The sequence below is a fragment of the Bos indicus genome, chromosome 11, assembly GCF_029378745.1.
Source record: "Bos indicus isolate NIAB-ARS_2022 breed Sahiwal x Tharparkar chromosome 11, NIAB-ARS_B.indTharparkar_mat_pri_1.0, whole genome shotgun sequence".
NCBI classification, from domain to species: Eukaryota; Metazoa; Chordata; class Mammalia; order Artiodactyla; family Bovidae; genus Bos; species Bos indicus.
Window position 1 is genome coordinate 25,630,426 of NC_091770.1, and position 22,497 is coordinate 25,652,922.

The 22,497-nt window shown below is 40.0% G+C and overlaps 1 protein-coding gene across 5 annotated transcripts in view; it reads right to left on the reverse strand.

Annotated features, from left to right (window-relative positions):
• The window catches only part of THADA (THADA armadillo repeat containing), a 334,979-nt gene that overhangs the window by 186,653 nt on the left and 125,829 nt on the right, over positions 1-22,497 (reverse strand). For all 5 annotated transcript variants that reach the window (XM_070798571.1, XM_070798568.1, XM_070798569.1 and 2 more), the window contains 2 exons: positions 6,868-6,957; positions 5,525-5,656 (listed from right to left, as the gene is read on the reverse strand). In XM_070798571.1, coding sequence (XP_070654672.1) covers positions 5,525-5,656; positions 6,868-6,957 — 222 coding nt within the window. The remainder of the gene's footprint in view (positions 1-5,524; positions 5,657-6,867; positions 6,958-22,497) is intronic.

Below are 22,497 nucleotides of genomic sequence, written 5' to 3' on the forward strand. Positions count from 1 at the left end.
CACTATACTATCAACCCCTTCCTCTCTCTAGAATTTTTCTTAACAAGCAAACTAAGGGGCTTTTATCTGCTATTTTATAGTCAGTGTTGTCCCCATTATACAGACTGACAGTCTGAAGCACCTAGGGGCCCCCTACTCACCCCACATTAATCTGGGAGGCTTTTTCCCACAAGTTTTGGCTTGTGTACAATTCTTCAACCTCCTTCTCCTCCTGTCAATCCAGGCTCCTCTCATTTCACTCTAAAGCCTACAGCAGGGTAGCTGCAAGGTGGGCCTCCAGATCTCTTGACTGGACAGCAGTCATGGAGGAGGAGTTCAGGGTCCAGGAAGGTCTCAGGTCATAGGCTTATAAGGCCAAAGAAGACCATGACCAGTTTGATCCCTGGGCTGGGAAGATCCCATGGAGGAGGGCATGGCACCCCACTCCACTATTCTTGCCTGGAGAAGCCCATGCACAGAGGAGCCTGGCAGGCTACAGTCCATAGTGTCATAAAGAGTAAGACACGACTGAAGGGAATGAGCATACAGCACAACGTCCTTCAGTTGACAGAAAAGGAAACCGAGGGTCAGAGAGGTGAAGTCAAAGCAAAAGCAAATGTCAGAGCTCACGTTAGAACACAAGATTCCTCAAAGGTAAGGAAAAACACAAAAACGGGCTGAGCCTCCTTTCTACATAACCAGTAACCAGTGGGGTATAAATATGGCTCCAATATTGTAGGACTAGGAGTCCCTTAAGTACTTCATAGATACATAGATCTGCTAAGACACAAAATGTCTCGTTTCAAAGTTTCATTTTGGGGTTAATAATTCAGTCTCTGAGACCAAACTGGGGCTAGGCAGAAAAAGGTACCAAAAAGGAAAAACAAACCCACAAAATCCACAGCTGCTTCACCATGGAAAGAGATTACAATTTATTTGGAAGGAATAAGCATTGAGCATATAAATTACAACAAAATACAATAATGATGAACAACAAGATAAGAGGGTTAAATTAATGGTAGAGCTGTTCAGGGGGAGAGAGGATTAGGAGCTGGGGTAGAGAGAAAGGGAGGTGGGTATGTCTTCTTTCCCAGCAGTGTCTCAGCAGCCTTCTGTCTCATTTCTCTCTCTATAAAGCAAAACCTGCCTTCTACTTATCTACAAGGATTCTGGGAAGACATAACAGATAGAAACGTACAGCCTGGGAGGAAAGTTCCTAGTATTATAATCACAAATAAAGGTGGAAGCCAACTATGGTCTACTGTAAAATCCCCAACTCTGTACTATGGCAAATAAGATCTTTCAACTTCATAACATGGGTAAGGAGTAAAGTGATAATCCTTGCATTATGCAACTTTCAAGGAAAAGAAAACAAGAGTCACTGTTATTTCCCAATATCACTGGCTTAACAGGCCTACATCTTAGTTTTTGTACTCCCAACCCCTCCTTTCTAAGACTGGTACAGTCAAAAGGTTCCACGAAATATTTTTAAAATACATAAAATGCATATTTTTCCATTTTTGTTTTGGTTGTTGACTAGATGTTTTAATATCGCAACTAAAAAAATTTCCACTGCATAGGTTGCTATGGGTGATTTCCACTGCCACGTGTTTAATTAAGATTGTATGGTTATTTGTATCTCAAAATTTTCCAGAAAAAGAAAGGCAGATTTCACTGAAAATTTACCTTAAGTGAAAAATGATTGAAACAAGTTGGGGAAAAATATACTGAAAGTCATCTGCCATGAAAATAAGTCAAAAAGGGGGAGGGTGGGAGACCCTTTTAAAAGCATCCCAGAGTGAATAGAAGGCAATGGAGGTATTTCTCCCACTGGGGATTAGTGCAATGAGTCTGATGCTGAGACCTCAGTTCTCTGCAACAGAAGGCACTTTCTGCCTCACACACACAGGTGCCACACTGGTCCAGGGAGGGTACAGAGCCTTGTTCAAGAGTCACAGCTAGTGAATAGTGGCAGTGCTTAGTAAGAACCAAGTCTCTGTTCAGGACCCCATGCTCTATCATCTAGGTTTGGGGCATATTTGGTTTCCTACTGCTCATTGATTCAAACTCGAAACTTGCTTGTGAAATTCCAAGATGTATATCCAGAGATATTTTGGTCTCTAGAAGGCCCCAGACAAGTTGGCTCAAACGAACTGTATTCAGGGAGCTAGTTGGGGTCCCTTTTAAAGCAGGAGTCACTCTGCTTTGTGGATTCTGAGCTAAAGGGTGAATGGCCTTAAGGTGAAGTTATCATCTTTGCGTGGAAAAGATCTGGATCCAGCACCCTACTGGGGACATAAAATACACTGGATTCTTTTAAAAAAAAACCTTGTAAACAAAACACTGGAATTAACATGATCATTTCTGATCCCAGATGATGCAACAAATCGTAGCTGCACACACGCATAACTGTGGAAGATCCAAACCAGAAATTTCTAAGATTTAAGTTAACAGAGACATAAGCTTAGATTCCCAAATGTGGAATGAGGGACAAAGATACAAGTAATACAAACACCTCATAGAGGAAGGAAATGGCAAGTAAGTATATGTAAATTCAAAGGGAAATAAGAAGTTGTCATTTGAGCTTTTAATCTTCTCATTGTACAACTGATTCACTTTAGCATAGATAGAGCAACCTTTGTAATATTTCCACTAGCTGAAAAATTTCTCTTCAGCTAAACTCAGAGTACCTGAGAGCCTGATTAATATTTCTTCCAAGAACATGAATTAAAATTAGCAATGCAACAAAAATAAAACACTGCCCATCCACTTGTGTGCATACAGCCACCTATTTGGCTTATCCTAAGTCAACGCAGCCCAATCTTTACCATGATTAGAACCACAGATACCACCTGGACTGGCAAGTTTTCTGATCAGTCTTTCACTTTCTTCATGAATAATTTTCTCAGAAGTAGTTTATCAATAAATCAAATGTGTGCAGTTTTACCAAATTCACTATTTTTAAAAAATCTGTTTATAGTTCATCTCCCCAATGGGATGTGGACATTTTAGAGTAGTACAAGGTTGTCCCGGCAGTAGGTTGATGAAACTGCAAACTGGGTTTTCTAACTTTAAAATTAGGATCTTCTCACTATCTTTTCAAGAAAGAAAAGCCAGCCTTCTTTTATCCTGGGCCATAGATGGACCCATTACCCCATGCAACGATCCCACAGATGCGAGTCTGAGAGAAAGGGTGCCCCCAAGCAAGCCACCGCCACCCCTGGAGGAGTGAGGTCCGAAACAGATCGCACTGCTGGCGGGGCACAACCTCCACACTGGGACCTCAGCCTGCACTCAGATTCACTGACTGGATGTAGGCTCTGAACGGCTCCTAGGTGCATGAATTTCAGGGCTCTTGGACCTACTCAGTGTAGCTACAACTCTATACTATATACAAAAGGGAGCTGTATGTTTTGCTGTAATTGAAAAAGAACACCCTTCACTCTTGACAAGCCCTGCAGTCTGGGTTTCATCTTCCAACTCCATAACTGCCTTGCTCTCTGAACCTCAGTTTCCTCAACAGGTAAAGAAGGGTGTAACACTTTCTCTCGGTGTTTCTATACGAAAAATGCCCAGTTCGGTGCTTGGCCAACAGTGGAGGCTCAGCAAAGGTTGGTCTGCTCCCTACTGACTTCTCTGCTCAGAATACTTTCTTGCTGTTCTCTGCATTCCTGGATCAAAAGCTACTTCTAATAAACCTCCCGAATAGTCTAACCAAGTTCCAAGTATGACCCTACTACTGTACAGTTTATTAAAATCATCTCTCTCTCTGTGGTTCTGATCATGTTTAAGTTCTCAAATTTAATCTTGCTACTCAAAGTGTGATCGGCAGGCCAGCAGCATCAGTATTACCTGGAAGTTTGTGGGAAATGCAGAAACTCAGGTCCCACCCAGGCCTACTTAATCACAATTTATGAGAACCCCACCTCAAGTGATATGTTTACATATCAAAGTGCTCTGAATATAGGTGTAGTAGTATAAGCATTCTGTTTATACGTAAACTAATAAATAACAGGAAGGATACTTTCAAAGTAGTAACTTCTGGTTTCTAGGATGTAACACATGTCAGACTGACTGATGATAACCTTCCACAAACTGAATGTTTTCAACACAGGATGATGAAGTTCTAAAGCCTATCTTTGTTTTTAATGTACGCTGTCATTCTGTATATGGGCCTCCCCCCACCATCAACTTTCTGAAATATTTTTTAGCTCTTTCCAGTTATATGTGAAAGTACAATTTTTAAATGCTCCTGAAAGTAAAATTTATGACCCAAATTCCTCAAATGAATCACCAAATGCTGGATATGGGAGGCTGGTAACTCTGTGTATCAGGAAACAAAAACCAATCTGAGTGAGTCATCTCTGTGATCACAGATAACACAGCCACAGCCAGGCTTGGTGCAAACAAATGGCTACAGCAATCACACACCAGAATCTCGTGTTTAATGGTTTCTCACATTAAAGTGCATCAGTCAGCTCTGCGAAACCAGGAAGTGGAACCCAGGACACCACATAAATAACAAGTACACTCTCTTCAGTTGGTTATATTTCATCCTTCTGCTCTAAATCTATTTCAATTTTTGGCAGATATATAAAAATGAAGGTGCTGTTTCGTCAAGAGGGAAGCAGAAAGGTAAAAAGGTAACTAAAGCTGACAGGACTTCAGAAATATCTCATAAGAAAATTTCAGTACTTTTCAGAGGCCTATTTATTGAGGCCTTTGATCCAAAACAAAAAAGGTGATCAGAAGCTGGCAAATGTCATTACACTGAATGCAAACTATAATTGTTTCCATCTCACTGCATATTAATTTTGACTGGGTTTTTAATTTATATTATCTATGTATCAAGAAACATTTACCTTCAAGTTTTTACATTTTATCAATGGAAATATATGTTTATTTAGCAGTAAGAGAGTACATATGGTAAAAAAAAAAAAAAAAGGAAAGTAGCAGCTGGCAAGTGCCTCAAAACAAATGAAACAGAGGACGTGGTAACAGGCTATAGCAGCAGAAGTGCCTATTATCATTTGATTCCATGCATATTCTTTATGCATGCTTTTTCTCAGACACACCAAGCTTTAAAGAGGAGATGAGTGGGAAGTAAACGCGTGTTACACAGCACTGCCATGTAGATGCTGCCCCTCGAAACTACCCTCCAACTCCAGAGTGAAGAGCCAGGCGTCCCCTTAAGCCCCGGGATAGGCGTGTATGCCAGAACCGAGCCTGCCCGGTGCTGACCAGGCACAGGGATGAGGCTATATTTATCAAAAGGGGGTATCTCCTGTCAACACCACATGCCCATTAGCAGGCAGGACTCCCAGGGAACACTTCTTAAACAGTAGATAGGAGCTCCTAAACCCGTAATCTGAAAAAACTGGAGGCCAGTTGGAGGCAATGGCAGTAATTCCAGGCCCCCACCTTCACAAGCACCCTCCCAAAGTTAAAAAAAAAACCCAAAACTATAATTTCTGAAATAGAAACAGGATTAAACAGCCCCATACAGCCCATGCCACTCCCATTATTTGTATGCAGCATACACTACCTCATAATGAAGGGAATAAAAGGTGCCATGCTGAGAGCGGAACAGGTGCCATCCATGGGGGAAGGGTAGAGTCTCCCCAACACCAAAAGTAAGAGAAACATGCTGGGATGACGGTTTAGTTCTCCTGTATCACTGAAAAAAAGAAAGGATTGTACATAAAAGGTTTAAGACTTGAGGCGGAGGCACTGTCTTCAAACATTTTTCTCATTAAATAATTACATGTTGAGTTGGCCAAAAAGTACGTTTGGGTTTTTCATACCATCTTATGGAAAACTTGAATGAACTTTTTGGCCAACCCAATATATAAAGTGAGACTATGATCAGGGGTAATTGTCCTTTTTTGCATTTCTTTCCTCCACTTACTTCATATCTTCTTACTGTGCAAATAAGGAAGAACTACTGGCAAAGCCGCAGACTGGGCTTTTGCACACGATTCTCTTCTCAAAGCGTATTATTTGATAATTAGAGTTTTCTGTTTTGATTTGAGCTGTTCAGACAGTAGAGAGATGCCAGTTCCAGAGTATGAAATGTGAAACTTTCAACATCCAAATGTACTTAAGAAAGTGTGAACAGTCGCTTACCAGGGCCAGAAAAGCCGGTCTGCACAAATTACTAATGTGAGGAAATGTATCATAAACAGAAGTAAAAATTCACTGATGCGATTTTATTTTCTCATTACAGACAATTGGTATAAATTCATGCCAAGTGCAAAAACTGCTGAAAGAATAAAATGGCCCATGCTCTAAGATGTCCATACTAAAAATTCCACTACCAGCCACAGACTGTGACGGAAAGGACAACAGTGAACTTTTTTTTTAATCTGCCCTGATTAGAGTGGAAGCCCTCTTATCAGCTTTATTTTGTGTTTCCAGGGCCGCTGGCCATCTTCACCCAAGTGGAACAGTATCATTTCTGATCATACATGACCAGATGAGTCAGCTGCAATAGACCAGTGATTAGAAAAAAAAAAATGACAGGTGTGTGTTAAAGCAAACTCAATGTGTAAACACACAGGCTCTTAAATTTAAGGGGAAGAAAATGATTCTTAGAAGAAATCACAATATGCTTCTAAAAATCTAATTCCTGTAAAACATCAAAAACTTTAAAAACAGGATTTGTAAAAATGTAAAATAAAATCTAAAAACCTGATTTTATATAACTTTTCAGGTACAAATCTGCTACAGAGCATCAGGCAATACAATGTAATAAAGAAGCACGTTTAAAAAAAAAAATCCATCTATGTTACAAGGAAGGAGCTGATTAAAAACTGCTGCCTGGAGGGAAAAATCTCAAAGTACTTCACATCCTTGATTCCACTTTGGCCCACCCTGTTCTCTTCTTACCTGTCCACAGTACTGGCCACAGTTTCCAACTGTTTGAGAAGAAAGGGATAGAGTTCAGGGAAACGAGAGAAAAATTCGCTCCCTGTCATTCTGTGGAGGTAGAAAAGGAGATAAATTATTATCATTTATTTCCTCTGAGTTGATAAAGCCTTTTTATTTATTCATTTTTTTTAAAGAATATCAACTAAGATCATTTGTTTGAATATTTAATGAAATAAAGTTAAGAACAAAACTTAACATCTGAAGAATTGAATTCTTTTGGATTTTGGAAATGCTCTTAACACAAGGAAGTTTACCTCAAGATTTAAGATTACATATACTTATAGGTCTTTAATATTAAATTCTGACAGGGAAGAAATGTGCAATTTGTGAAAATGCCAAATTTCCACAATTGATTTGGACCATGAATATAATCAGCACCTGGTTGACTGAGACTGATTCAGCTTCTGTAATAAGCACAAATGTAAAACAAGGTTTCTCCAAGTTGGCATCAATGACATTTTGGATGAGATAACTCCTCCTTGTGGGGGGCTATCCTGTGCAGTGCAGAAGGTTTAACAGCCTCCATAGCTTCTACCCATGAGATGCCAGTAGCACAACACCACTCCCCACACCAACTGACAACCAAAGATCTCTGTGGACATTGCCAAATGCACCCTGAGAGGAAAAGAAAAGTTCCCAGTTGAGACCCACTGGTCTGGAGCATGATCATCAGAAGGCATGGCGTGTAAGGTTCTGGAGTGCCAATTTGCGAGGATTATCTTCTCCCTCTTTACAAGCACTGCTCCCTGCACTCTGACAAGATTCTGGATATAGCTCTTCCAACTGTACAATTGACAAAAAAGCCCAAGCTAAATATGGCACTTGGTTAAATACTGTGTCTCCAAAACCATGAAGGAACTACTCCGAAGGGGTGACACACATATTCCCAAACCTGCCCCTTTTATCAACTCTAGATGCATTCTCCTAATAAAGACCCCAAATACCATTTTTCAAAAATGGAAGTGTATTTTACACACAGTGAAATGCTCAGACCTTAAGTATACCATTTGGTCAATTTTCATAAATGCATACACTCATGTAATCCACCTCTATGAAGCCTGAAGAGATTTCCGTCATTCTAGAAACTTCTCTTGCACCCCTTTTCCAGTCAGCTCTGAATCCCCAAAGCAACCACAATTTGATTTCTATCACCACAATTTGGTTTTGTCTATGCTAGAATTTCTGGAGAAGGCAATGGCACCCCACTCCAGTACTCTTGCCTAGAAAATCCCATGGACGGAAGAGCCTGGTAGGCTGCAGTCCATGGAGTCGCTAAGAGTTCGACACGACTGAGCGACTTCACTTTCACGCATTGGAGAAGGAAATGGCAACCCACTCCAGTGTTCTTGCCTGGAGAATCCCAGGGACGGGATGCTGGGTTGGCTGCCGTCTATGGGGTCGCACAGAGTCGGACATGACTGAAGTGACGCAGCAGCAGCAGCAGCATGCTAGAATTTCATATAAATGTAATAATGCGCTACTTTCCTTTTTGGGTCTGCCTTTTTTCCACTCAGCATAAAACTTATGATATTCATTCACGTTATTCAATGTATCAATAGATTGATTCTTTTTGTTGCTTTGTATTCTACTGCATGAATGTACAAGTCTGTTTATCCATTCTTCTCTTGACAGACACGGACTGTCTCCATTTTTTGGCTTTCATGAATAAAGCTGCTATGAATATTCTTGCACAAGGTTTTTTGTGGACATATATTTTTTCTTAGATAAATATCTGATAATAAAACTAAAGGCTAATATTTTAGAAAACTGATGGTTTTCCAAAATAATTATAATATTTTGTGCTCTCAACAACAATAAGCAAGCATTCTAGTAGGTCTATATCCTTTCCAACATTTCCTGTTATCTTTTTTTTTTCCATTTTAGCCATTCTCACGATTTTGGAGAAGAGTGATTACTTTTATTTATTGCATACTTTAAAAAAAATTTATCACAGTATAATTGCTTTACAATATTCTGTTAGGTTCTGCTGTACAGTAAAGTGAATTAGTTATAAGTATACATATATCCCCTCTTTTTTAGATTTTCTTCCAATTTAGGTTACCACAGAGCACTAAGTTCCCTATGCTATATAGTAGGTTCTTATTAGTTATCTATTTTATACATAGTAGTGTATATATGTCAATCCCATTCTCCCAACTCATCCCACCCTCTTTCTTCCCCGCTTGGTATCTTAAGTTTTTTTCCTACATCTGTTGCAAACTTTTTAAACCTTACCACAACTTAATAAATTTCTTTTCATAACTACTTCATATTTAGTAAAATTAAAATTTTTTGAAGTCCTTACTCATTTCAAATTATAGATTTATTGAACATTTATTGGGCATTTTATGTAAAGAAAGCTCATTTCCTTCTTTATACTTACATATTTTTATGGGAAAAATTAATAAATGTTAAAAGAAACAGACTGCCCAGTGCCTCTTCTCATAGAAAACTATGCAAAAGTATCTTGGCTTTCTCCTTTAAAAAATTCAGTGGATTCAAGTACACACTTTTCATTCGACTTTTTTCCATCAACGAATATGCATATTACATATACTATTGTGCACCTTGATTTTTTTTCATCAAAACCGTATCTACAAAATCATTCAATATCAGGCACCCTGATCTATTTCTTTCCATTTAATGACTGCAGAGTAAACCATATTATAGCTACGTGTGACTTAATCCCTAATGGTTAGGGCTTTTGGTTGTTACCAGTCTCTTGCTGTTACAAAGGATCACATGTATAAAATTTTTAGTTAAAAATGCAAACCTGGGTTTTGCAAGGTCAATGTTTTATTGAGGGGGAAGACAAACCAATTCCCCTACAGGCTATGCCACATTCTTTACCATCTCCAAGCAAAATGGTTAAGAATATCAGTTTCCATTTTTAGTGGAGTCATTTAAAGGTAAAACTCTAGGAGTTAAGTACTGGGATACCTGAGTACTACCTGCCCATACAGAACATCTCCATCTACACAACAAAGCCTGGAGGACATATCTTCTCAAGGAATCAGTCACTAATCTCCAGCAGCCTAGTATCTCTTGGGGGAGTAACAAAGATAAACATTCTCCCTTAAGTAGACCATATGCTCGTTATCACCATCATCTAGAAACTGCCTTGATAAATAACTGGCCCTGCTGACCACAATACTGCCAGAGACAAGGGCTGAGGAGCTGCTATTCTAAAATTAAAGTCTTTTTCTGTTTTGCAATGCCACACAGCTGGCATCTTAGTTCCCCAACAGAGACTGAATCCAGGTCCTCAGCAAACAGAGCACCAAGTCCTAACCACTGGACCATCCCGGAATTCCCTAAAGTCATTGTTTTAATGGAATGAAAACAAATTACCTCATTCAGTTACTTAGGCAAACATTTACCAACCAGTTTATCTTGGAGGTTATATGAAGAAGGTACATTAGTCAAAGTTAACTATTTGGTGAATCTTTTAACTAATTGTTTTGTTCTTAATAGCCTGGTGTGTTTCGACTAAATCTTTAAAAAAATATTCTGTTAAAATTACTGTGTCCCTGCTTGGTGGTGAAAGAGACAGAAGCATCAATTGTGCATCTGCCAATGTTTAAGAAAAACCAAAATTATGTTTAAAGGAGAATTCTGACCTTGTATTCAGGTATGCTGAGACACAGGAGGTGCCTTTCTGTTCTAGGATTTACTTTCCAGGTAGCATAAACTGAACTCTGCATCAGCCAAGGGCTACTAATGACTTGGCTAAAAGTTTATAGAGTGTAGCCTGAAGGATACGCAATATTAACACTTCTTGTGTATTATAAAACAGAGCCTCAAGTTAGACATAAATGGATATCAAAATTAACTCAGGGGCTTATTCAAACTTCACTCACCTCTGATTCTCAACTACACCAAAAGGTCTACAGCATCTTGAATCCAGAACTTTGGCTGCTAATGTATATTAATTCCAGCTTTCAACTAACAAACGACTACATTTTATGATTATACTGAATGGAGAACCACTGTGTATAATAGCGCTTCTAAGTGGAGGCAATTCATAGGTTTTGGGCTGCCTGTATAGGTCTGTAATCTAAACTCATTTTAAAAGACCAAGGTCATGGAACCATTTTAATCCACGTTTGAATCTCCCTCCTCTGAATCCTAGAACATCTAAGTTTTACCTTTCACTTGCAGCTTAATCAAAACTGTGTGATCATGTTTTTCTCAAGAACACAGCAAATATATATTTTTACATACCTGTATACTTCATGTTGAGCACTATGCTAGGTCCTCAGGGAGATACTAACAATATGAGATAGCCACTGCTCTTGGAGCTAAAATCTGATTAGGAAGGCTGGCATATTTATAGACTATAACTAAGAACATAAGGCAAACCAGTGTAAGGGTCAAATAAATGATGTTTACAGTAAGAGTACAGAGTTGGAAGAGATATCACTGGGAACTAAAAAGGTAGGGAAAATTTTGGAAACTAAGGTGAGTCTTGAAAAACTGGTAATACTGGATTGAAAAGGAGAAAAGACAGCATGGAGGATGGGTAGGTACAGGCATTACGTGGATAGACAAGTTGGCTGGATGAAAAGAGAACTTCATGACAGGAGAAAGTAGAAAGCACAGGAAAACATACAGTTTTTTAGAAACTTGAATGCCAAACTAGACAGATTCACCTGTGTCTTACTAGGCACTGAAAGTTTCTGAACAGGAGAGAGACGTGACAAGAGCAGACTAGACTAGAGAGACTAGAAACACGGTGGTCCCATGGACATTCACTACATGCACACCTTTTCACCTCAACTAGAGCATTAATTTATAGGCATCAAGGCTTTCCTGCATCTCTCTTGATTCATGGCATAATACTCAGTACATGTTGGTTGACTGGTAAATATTATGGCAATTAATGAATAAATAATGGTAGCCAGAGAAGAAAAAAAAATTCTAATATAGTTGATTTCAAACCTATGCTTTATGCCTTTATTCTCTCAGTGACTGGTACCTACCTGACACTTAACTACTCATTCAGCTTCTCAAGCCCAAAGCTCCCAATGCACCAATCAATAGGCAAGGCTTGCCACTTTTACCACCAGAGTATATGTTGAGTCTATTTCCCACCATTCCCCCTACTTAGACCACAAGTCTGATGCCATTGTTTCTTGTCTAGAAGCTTTATCAGCCTCTCACCTGACCTCTTTGCCTCAGATCTTCCCTCTCTGTAACTCTGTTGTGGTAAGAACTGTCTTTAAAATACAAACCTACATTATGAGATTAATAGTTCCCTAGTGCTTTTTGGATAGTCTAAACTCTTCAGCCTGATTTACAAAGTTGTGCTCATTCTGACTCACTTGTCCAGCTACTTCTGCTTCTCTACCTTCAAAACCAGCCACACAGAATTTCTTTCGGTTCCATCAACATTTCATGCTCTTTCTAGTCTCCAGATGTTGGCAAATAGACTTTCTGTTAGGAACACTTCTGCCCTCAGCCACCCTAGACTAACCCCAATCTTTTAATTTGGGGCTTAAGCCAACTTCTCCCAGGACACATTCCTGATGTTTCAAACATGGGTTAGGTGCCTGACATTGGTCTTACACTATAACTTACAATCTCCCCATCACAGCATTTAGAGCACTCCATAACTTGCTTATTTCTCACACCAAATACACACTCTCCATGGGCAGAGACTAACCATATGTATCTTATTTCTCCATATTATCTCAGGTACTAAGTATGATGCTCAGTTCATAGCTGGTGAACAGTTGCTGGGTGAATGAAGCTAGAGAAAAGAGTTCTTGACAAAGTCAAGGAGAAAAATAATTATGACTAAGATGATAACAAATAAATAATTTCCTAAAGTGCATAATTAGCTATATCTAAGGATATTCGGAATCATCATCTAAATTAATAAACTGAGTATCTTGGCAGGGCTCAAAATGTTCTTAAACACAAATATATAAAGCTCATCTCCCTGGTTTACAAACGGTTTGATTCCAGTTCCCCCAAATAAGCCAACAGGGTAATATGTTACCTCCCCAGATATAGCAAGCCCTGGAAAAGGTCAGTTTTCATTCCAATCCCAAAGAAAGGCGATGCCAAAGAATGATCAAACTACCGTACAATTGCACTCATTTCACACGCTAGCAAAGTAATGCTCAAAAATTCTCCAAGCCAGGCTGCAACAATATGTGAACCATGAACTTCCAGATGTTCAAGATGGTTTTAGAAAAGGCAGAGGAACCAGAGATCAAATTGCCAACATCCGCTGGATCATCGAAAAAGCAAGAGAGTTCCAAAGAAACATCTATTTCTGCTTTATTGACTATACCAAAGCCTTTGACTGTGTGGATCACAATAAACTGTGGAAAATTCTGAAAGAGATGGGAATACCAGACCACCTGACCTGCCTCTTGAGAAACCCATATGCAGGTCAGGAAGCAACCGTTAGAACAGGACATGGAACAACAGACTGGTTCCAAATAGGAAAAGAAGTACGTCAAGGCTGTATATTGTCACCCTGCTTATTTAACTTATATGCAGAGTACATCACGAGAAATGCTGGGCTGGATGAAGCACAAGCTGGAATGAAGATTGCCAGGAGAAATATCAATAACCTCAGATATGCAGATGACACCACCCTTATGGCAGAAAGTGAAGAGGAACTAAAGAGCCTCTTGATGAAAGTGAAAGAGGAGAGTGAAAAAGTTGGCTTAAAGCTCAACGTTCAGAAAACTAAGATCATGTCATCCGGTCCCATTGCTTCATGGCAAATAGATGGGGAGACAGTGGAAACAGTGTCAGACTTTATTTTTTTGGGCTCCAAAATCACTGCAGATGGTGACTGCAGCCATGAAATTAAAAGATTCTTACTCCTTGGAAGAAAAGTTATGACCAACCTAGATGGCATATTCAAAAGCAGAGATATTACTTTGCCAATAAAGATCCGTCTAGTCAAGGCTATGGTTTTTCCAGTAGTCATGTATGGATGTGAGAGTTGGACTATGAAGAAAGCTGAGTGCCAAAGAATTGATGCTTTTGAACTGTGGTGTTGGAGAAGACTCTTGAGAGTCCCTTGGACTGCAAGGAGATCCAACCAGTCCATCCTAAAGGAGATCAGTCCTGGGTGTTCATTGGAAGGACTGATGTTGAAGCTGAAACTCCAAATACTTTGGCCACCTCATGTGAAGAGCTGACTCATGTGAAAAGACCCTGACACTGGGAAAGATTGAAGGTGGGAGCAGAAGGGGATGACAGACGATGAGATGGTTGGATGGCATCACTGACTCAATGGGCATGAGTTTGAGTAAACTCCAGGAGTTGGTGATGGACTGGCGGGCATGGCGTGCTGCTGTCCATGGGGTCGCAAAGAGTCGGACACAACTGAGAGACTGAACTGAATTGAACTGGGGGTAACATTCTCCAGTGACAGGCATTTCAAACCTGTTTACCTATGTGGCCAAAAACTAGCCCAGCAACTTTATCGGAAACAAGAGAAATGATAAAAAGGAAAAACTGAACATCTGTAAGTTCAATGTCCTAGGAAGACAAAGGAGAATAGCAAAAACTCTGAATGGGATAAAGCAGATAAACACAGGAGAAAACAAACAAGCCAGGATAGAGGGTGAGAATAAGCAGCTTTAACCTTGGGTTTTTCAGACTATCAAAAGGTGAGTTGTTCCCCATCCCAGGTAAGAACAATGCCAGCACAACGGATGAGAGGCTCCTGGGGAAACACAGAAGCTGCTTGAATAAATCAACATGTCCTGCACCAAGAGCAAGGTGCCCAGAGCACAGGGTGGCTGTCATCTCCACCAAGGCGATCCTTAGCTGCCATGTTCCTGGACGGACTCCTTCAGAGTCCAGCTGGGGCTGAGAACGAAAGAGGCTAGCAAGAGAGGTTTATGGAGTGAAAGAAAATGCCCGCCTGGCACCGTTTTGTTTTTATTTTAAAAGCTATTTTAAATCTACTCTAACACTTCTTATTTATTGAGAAAAATTTAGATAAATAAAGAACATTGCAAAGAAAAATCTAAAAATCACCACAATCATACTACCCAAAGTTAGTGGCCAGTCTGTCTTGATGTCTGTTCATACCTTTCTCCTCCTTATATACTGCTCTATAATCTGCTTTTTACACTTAATATATGAAGAACACTGGTCCACATGAATCTGTACCCATTTTGATGTAGTAGCCTCTGTGTGGTACTCTCTCTGTGCGTTTCCTATGTTTGGACACAGGCCTGGGGCACTAATCCAGACATCAACCCAGCACAACTAAGCCATGTGCGGAAAGAGCCTCACTCCAGCACCGCCCTTTTGTCTGCACATTCCACACCTAATCTTGGTAATGCCAAGAGAGTCTAGTGTTGGATAGCATCTGACCTTTGGTCATTTCGGTAGTCTATGAACTCTCCCTGCCATCTAACAGCCAAGAGAAACCTTCACGTTGCAGCAAGCTTCTATTTCTCTTAGAGATCTGTGTCCTAATTAGTCGAAATGCCAGAAGCACACGTGCTTCTGAGTTTCACACAGGATGAAAACTATCATGCAAAGAAAAGAAGTATTTGGGGAAACACGTTGAAATAAGGTATCTCCACCTCCCAGTTCCTACATATATATTCCCTATCGCTCTCAATCCTCCCAGGAACAAGGGTCAACAGAGTAATGTACAAAGGTATAAAAAGAGAAAGCTAGCAAGGGCAAGCAAAAACCTGCAGCGGCAAGGAGGTGCAGAGTAAATAGCAGCAAAGGTAGAGTGTGTGCCTGGTTTTAAAAAGCCTGGACTTATTCACAGGCTATGGAGAACACCATAAAACTGGTCATTAGATGAAAACAAATGATGAAGGCAAAAGCCTGGGGGTTTTCAGTTGCTATTTCAAATAGGAACCCAATAAACTATTAAAACCTAGCTACTCCCCAGTTTCTGGTCTATAAAACCACTCCAGAGGAGAGAAATCAGCTAAGGGCCTATGACTCCTTGCCACAGTGACTGCTGATAAAAACAGCAAACTCATGTTGAGAAATACAGTACCCCCAAATGCAAACAAACCTACAAAGACGACAAAGCGCACACACACACATTTCAAAGGATGATCAAATGCAAACTCAAAAATTAGAAACAACTAATAAAAAGAAATCTGGATTTGGAATCCCACCAAGAAAACCATCTCTGACTCCATTCCCAGAATCCTCTCTCTACCTCTGACTGGGGCTGACACTACAGTTTCTCCCTAGAGTTGTAATAACTAAACAAGAATAAGGGATTGAACAAAAGGGATGTCAGGAGTCCCAGGGTCAGAATCTCACACTCGACAAGCACTTGTAATCACTGTGATGCGTCCACCAGGAAGTCCTGTGATAAGTCCTGTTATTAAATTTCAGGCCAACTGTGTAGGAAGTTAAAGGACTCTGACCAGATCGCCTGCCAGTCTCATCTACCTTCCTAATCTCTGTAGGTAGCCATGGAGTTCTTGGCCATGTTGAAAGCTTTTCTAACCCTTTCCTGCAGGAACAGCTTTCCAGATGGAGAAGCTTCCGAATCACAAAATTAGCCATCACTATGCAATACCCAGGGAGAGAAGTGAATGGTCTTGGTTCTGGAAATGCCCTGCCCTACTCCTTGTGAAATCACTGGTCATAAGAGAGCTGGGAAATACGTTTTCTGTCCTTACCCGGCCAGTTGGTCAGTAAGCAGGCATCTCTTGAATTCCTCATGTGTACAAGGTCCCATTCTGGCAGCTTATACAATATATTTTTAGATTTTTAAAACTGTTGTATTTATTTACTTCATTGGCTGCACCAGGTGTCATTTAGTTATACCATGTGAACTCTTAACTGTGGCATGTGGGAGCTAGCTCCCTGACCAGGGATCAAACCTGGGCCCCCTTCATTGGGAGCATACAATCTTAGCTACTAGATCACCAGGGGACTTCCCTTTACTGGATTTTTCTTTTTTTAAAAAAACATCAGGAATTTTTTTCTTAGGAAAAGTTTCTTACTGAATCCCATCATCTAAAAATCTCAGTATGTCTGGGTTAATTCAATAATCATTGTGTAAGCAGTCTGTGGTAGATTGTTTCCAAAGATGGCTGACAACAGTTCCTACTGCCTCCCTACATGTGCAGGATCCCTTCCCTTCAGGAGGCGGGCTCTATCTCCTCTCCCCTGGCCTCTAGTCTAGTAGCCTTGTGACTTTTCTGATCAACAGCAAGTAGTGAAAGTGATGCAGTGCCAGCTGTGTCTTAGGCGTCACGAGGCCTGGCAGCTTCTGTATTCACTGTCCTGAGGACGTGGCTACTCTGCAAGAGAGTCCTCACTAGCCTGCCCAGGCATCCCTGCCTCAGTTGAGGCCCCAGATGAATGCCGCCATGTGAGTGACCCCAGATGACACCACACAGTAAAGAAGAACCACCAAGCCGAACCCAGCCAACCCACAGAATTGTGAGAGATTAAAAAAAAAAAAATCACTGTCATTATTTTAAGCTACTAAATTTGGGGATGTTTGTTTTGTAGCAATGGTTAAGTGAAACACAGTTATAACATTTGAGACACTGAATTATACTCTGTGAAAAAGGTAAATACTAAATAAAAAAGACACTGATAACAAGGAACTCACAGTTTAACTTCTATATTTATCCTCTCACAGTCCTGGAGGCCAGAAATCTGAAATCATTATCAATGGTCCAAAAATCAAAGTCAGAGTTGCACCTCCAGAGGCTCTAGGGGAGAATACAAATCTTCACCTCTTCTAGTTCTGCATGGTTCCTGACACTCCCACCATCTCCAATCTCCTCTGCAGTCACCCTGCTTTCTCCTCTTTTGTCTCTCAAATCTCCCCTGCTTTCCACTTACCAGGGATGGCATTAAGGCCCAACCAAATAATCCAAGATAGTCACCTCATTGAAAGATCCTACAAAGACCCCCTTTGCTTACAAGGTAACATTTACAGGTTCTAGGGATTAAGAACTGATGTCTCTGGGGTGGAGGGGAGGGAGTGAGAGAACCGGTATCTGCCTTGTACAACTGCGAAAACCTAAGAGTTAAGACACTCAGGGCAAGAGTGAACATAACTGGTTAATTCCAAGGCAGTTATTTTCCAAATCTTTAAAGCAATGGACCACTTTTTTTCAACTATAATCCCAATATTTAAAACATTAGAAAAACAACAAAAAACCAGAACTGTTCTGGTGGAAGCAGGGTTGGGGTGAGAGATCATCAGTTTGGCCTCCCTCTTATCCCTAGCAAGCACAGGCTCTGATGTACAGGCTCTGATATACCTATGTGAACCCAAGAGGCACAGTTTAGAGGGGCTTTGGAAGACAGTAAAACCCAAGATAGCGGTCCACACTCCCTATCTTTTTACTTCCTTTTATTCCCAACTTTCCAAATCTCTCTATTTAAGAAAGCATACTCCATCTGTCACTGCCTATAAGTCCCTATGATAATATTTCATCTTTTCTGTAACATTAATAGTTACTGCTGCTTTATTAAAACATGTTCCAAGTCTGTCTCCTCTTACTAGGAAGTTAGATCCTTGAGACTAAAAATTGTCTTATTTCTTCTCTAACCTCAACACCTAGAATGGTGCTAGTACATAGGACACTCAGTGTTCCCTTATTGTTTTCTCAGAATTCCCTCCACAAATTTTGCTCCAGGAAAGGACAGGCTGTCTTCTTTTCAACCATAAGTGTCCATTTCCCAAGAGTCTGACTGTAAAAATAAGAACAGGATTAAAAAGCTCTTATTTGCTAATTCTAAAGAATTATCATGTATGGATATGAGAGTTGGACTATAAAGAAAGCTGAGCGCAGAAGAATTGATGCTTTTGAACTGTGGTGTTGGAGAAGACTCTTGAGGGTCCCTTGGACTGCAAGGAGATCCAACCAGCCCATCCTAAAGGAGATCAGTCCTGGGTGTTCATTGGAAGGACTGATGTTGAAGCTGAAACTCCAATACTTTGGCCACCTGATGCAAAGAGCTGACTCATTTGAAAAGACCCTGATGTTGGGAAAGATTGAGGGCAGGAAGAGAAGGGGACGATGGAGGATGAGATGGTTGGATGGCATCACCGACACAATGGACATGGGTCTGGGTGGACTCTGGGAGTTGCTGATGGACAGGGAGGCCTGGCGTGCTGCAGTTCACAGAGTCGCAAAGTGTCAGACACAACTGAGCGACCGAACTGAAAGAATATCATATAAGCATTAAAACTATAGTCAACCAAATGCATTAAACATGCAAAAGTTCAGTGTTGAATTGGTCTCATCCTCATCCAAAATTCTAGCAAGAAATCACCTAGAAACTTCTCTTTCACTCATTAACAATTGATAGACTAATTTAACAAAAGGTCCAATATTTCAGAATAAAAATTTCTTGGTTTCTATCCCTGTAATGCTTTCATTGAACTAATTTTTTTCAAGATCCTACTCTAAACCTTATGGACATTTTCACTAAGACTAATATGAATTTGCCAAATTCATATTACTAAAGCATGAGGAAGGTGCCAACAGAGTTCCAGACTTCAAGGAACATATCAGAACAGGAGGGACCCTCAATGAAGGTCTACTACTCTAATCACTTAATTTTCCAGATGAAGAAACCAATGCTCAGAAGAACTGAGTTTCGCAAATTCAAAATACCAGTTGGGGAAAAATTCAGGACTAGAACCTAATTCTCTTGTTTCCCAATCCAGCCACTAGACTTTTTTAGGGTTTCCATTACACAGGTAATCCACTCATCCTGTACCAGGCATCTGCTTAATGAGGAGAGGACACTGTGGCCCAGAAAGGCCAGTTTTCAAAGGAGTTCACGTCCTCGTGATGGGATCAGATAGCCATTTCTCCCCTGCTGTCAATCAGCCCCGGTCAACTTAGATTAAGATTCCTTCCCTAAGCTTCTACTTCCATACACTGAGCCAGGCCCACTCACCACCTTTAAATGGAGTAGATGTGCGGACAAACTGGCAACTAAACTAATCCTTAAAAATCTATCCATCTGCCCTTAAAAAGCATTTTCAGAGGTCAGTGGACCACAGATACTCCATTTGATCTAATAAGTCTCGTCTCCCTTGTATTCAAATTAAGAGAATCTTCCTAGTATACAACAATACCCTTAACCACTCTCACCACCACGACCCTCCCCTCAAAAAAACTAAAGACAAAAATATAAAGGAAAAAAATCCGTTAAATCTCATGCAAATCAAACCAGAAAAGAAAGTGTGTTTACTTGTTCTTATTCAGACTCAAGGGCTTCTCCCTAGTGAATCCATGTTTTTTGTAAGTTTATACTCAGGCCAAGGCTTATTTACAAAGGAAAAAAACAAAACAAAACAAAAAAACAAGGAGTCATCAGGCAAATGTCACACTCCCAGTTAATACAGAACATTGTCTATACCTAGGTATGATGTGATGTCCAGTGTATGTTTTCCCAAACTCATAGCTAGAGGAAATAAGACTAAGAAATCAAAGAATGATTTCTTCTGCTGTGAAAGTATTTAAGAGTCTCTATGTCCCTCTTAGATTGCAGGATTTAGTCTTCTCTCTGAACAACTGCCTGGAAGTACTCAAAAAGATGGGATAATTTTCAACAGATTGGCTGGATCTCCAGACGAAGAGGGAAAGCCAGCATTTGGCAGAGTTGTAAAAAGAACATTTTGGACATCTTAGCCATTTATTTTTTGGAGAGCCAGAAAACTAATCTGGAATAAGTATAACTCATTATTATTATTATTACTTAAAATCCTAACCTTTGGCTCCTGGGTTTGGAAGCTGGAAGCATGTTGGTTTCTGTAGAAATGCAAATGAAATTTATTAAATTAGACATTCCAGGATCAGGGCTCTGTGTTTGGTGTTCTCACGAATGCTGTGTTTGTTTGTTTTTTTTTAATACTCTCAAGGAAGTAGGGTACCACCTCTTCACAGACCCTGGAAAGCCATATGCTTGGCCCTGAGAGCAGCCTGTACCCTGAGATCACACAGAGGCAGGCTTTCAATACGGCTGGGAGCCATTCTCTGCCATGCATGTTTCCCCTCAACAGCCAGACCCAAAACCCTGCAAAAGGCTGAGGCTGTGTTTGCTACTTCAACTGTATCTCCTATAGCACCTAGTAGAAGAGACAGACATAGCATGCGCTGCCTTCATTTAAAAATAAATTAAGGAATAAACCATGTCTCGTCTCTTTCCCCTCTTTTGAGTTAAATTCTATTAATTACAATTAATATACGCTCATTAAAAAAAACCCAAACAATATACAAATGTGTAAGTAGTAAAAGAAATATCACACTGCCCCATTCAAGACCTTTTCTATATATGTATAAAAACATAAAAAATATACATATAATACACATAGCTGTTTTGGAGGAGTGGTCAACAGGAGGGTTTGTGTTGAATATTGTTCAGCAACTCTCACTTTTAAAAAAAATATTTGGTGCTTTACAAATCATTTAGATTCTCTAAGTAGAAAGAGAAAAATCAAGTTTTTCTTGTCCTTAATTTTATTGTATTTAAGATTTTTTTTGATGCAGACTATTTTTAAGATCTTTATTGAATTTGTTACAATGTTGCTTCTCTTTTAAGTTTTGGTCTTTTGGCCCCGAGGTATGTGGGATCTTAGCTTCCTGACCAGGGATCAAACCTGCACCTCCTGCATTGGAAGGTGAAGTCTTAACCACAGGACACCCAGGGAAGTCCCTTGTGACTAATTTTTTTTAATGTTTTGAATAAAAATATAATCTATTACTTAATCTCCATACAGGCTTCTCCGTCCATGGGATTCTCCAGGCAGGAATACTGGAGTGGGTTACCATTTCCTTCTCCAGGGGACCTTCCTGACTCAGGGATCGAATTCAGGTCTCTCACATTGGAGGCAGACGCTTTAACCTCTGAGCCACAGGGAAGCCCTGATCAATAATCTAGCTGAATACAAAATAAAAATAAGGTAATCATACTCCATCAATCTAGCTGAATACAAAATAAAAAGAAGGTAATCATACTCCATCAGAATGTTAAAAGTATCTCTCTTCTATCTTCTAAGGCTGCTCCCATTTTGATCCTTAATTCTCCATATGTGAGCTGTTTTTGTTTTTCTTAACTCTACAATATTTTAGAAATTTCATAATGATGTATTGTGTCTTGGTGTGGATTGTTTTTCAGTCACTGTACCAGAACTTGTGTCCTTAAGTTTGAGGAAAATTTCCTGTGCTGTTTTTTTTGACAATTTTCTGCCCTTACTTTGCTCTGCTCCAACCCCCTGTCCCCCACCCTCACTTTTTCTGGTTGTACCATACATATGTGGGATCTAGTTCCCTGACCAGGAACAGAACCTCTGTCCCTGCAGTGGAAGTATAGAGTCCTAACCACTGGACTGCCAGGGAAATCCCTCTGCTCTCCCTTAGAACTCTTGTAAGTAGAATATTGAATTGCCTGAAATAATCTTGTAATTTTTTTTTAAATCCCTTTCTCACCTTCCATCTCTCTTGACCTCTTGAGTTTTGCCTCTGAAAGGGTTCTTTTATTCTGTCTTCCATCTTTTCTTTTTCTTTTTTTTAAATTTATTTAATTGGAGGCTAATTACTTTACAATATTGTAGTGATTTTTGCCACACATTGACATGAATCC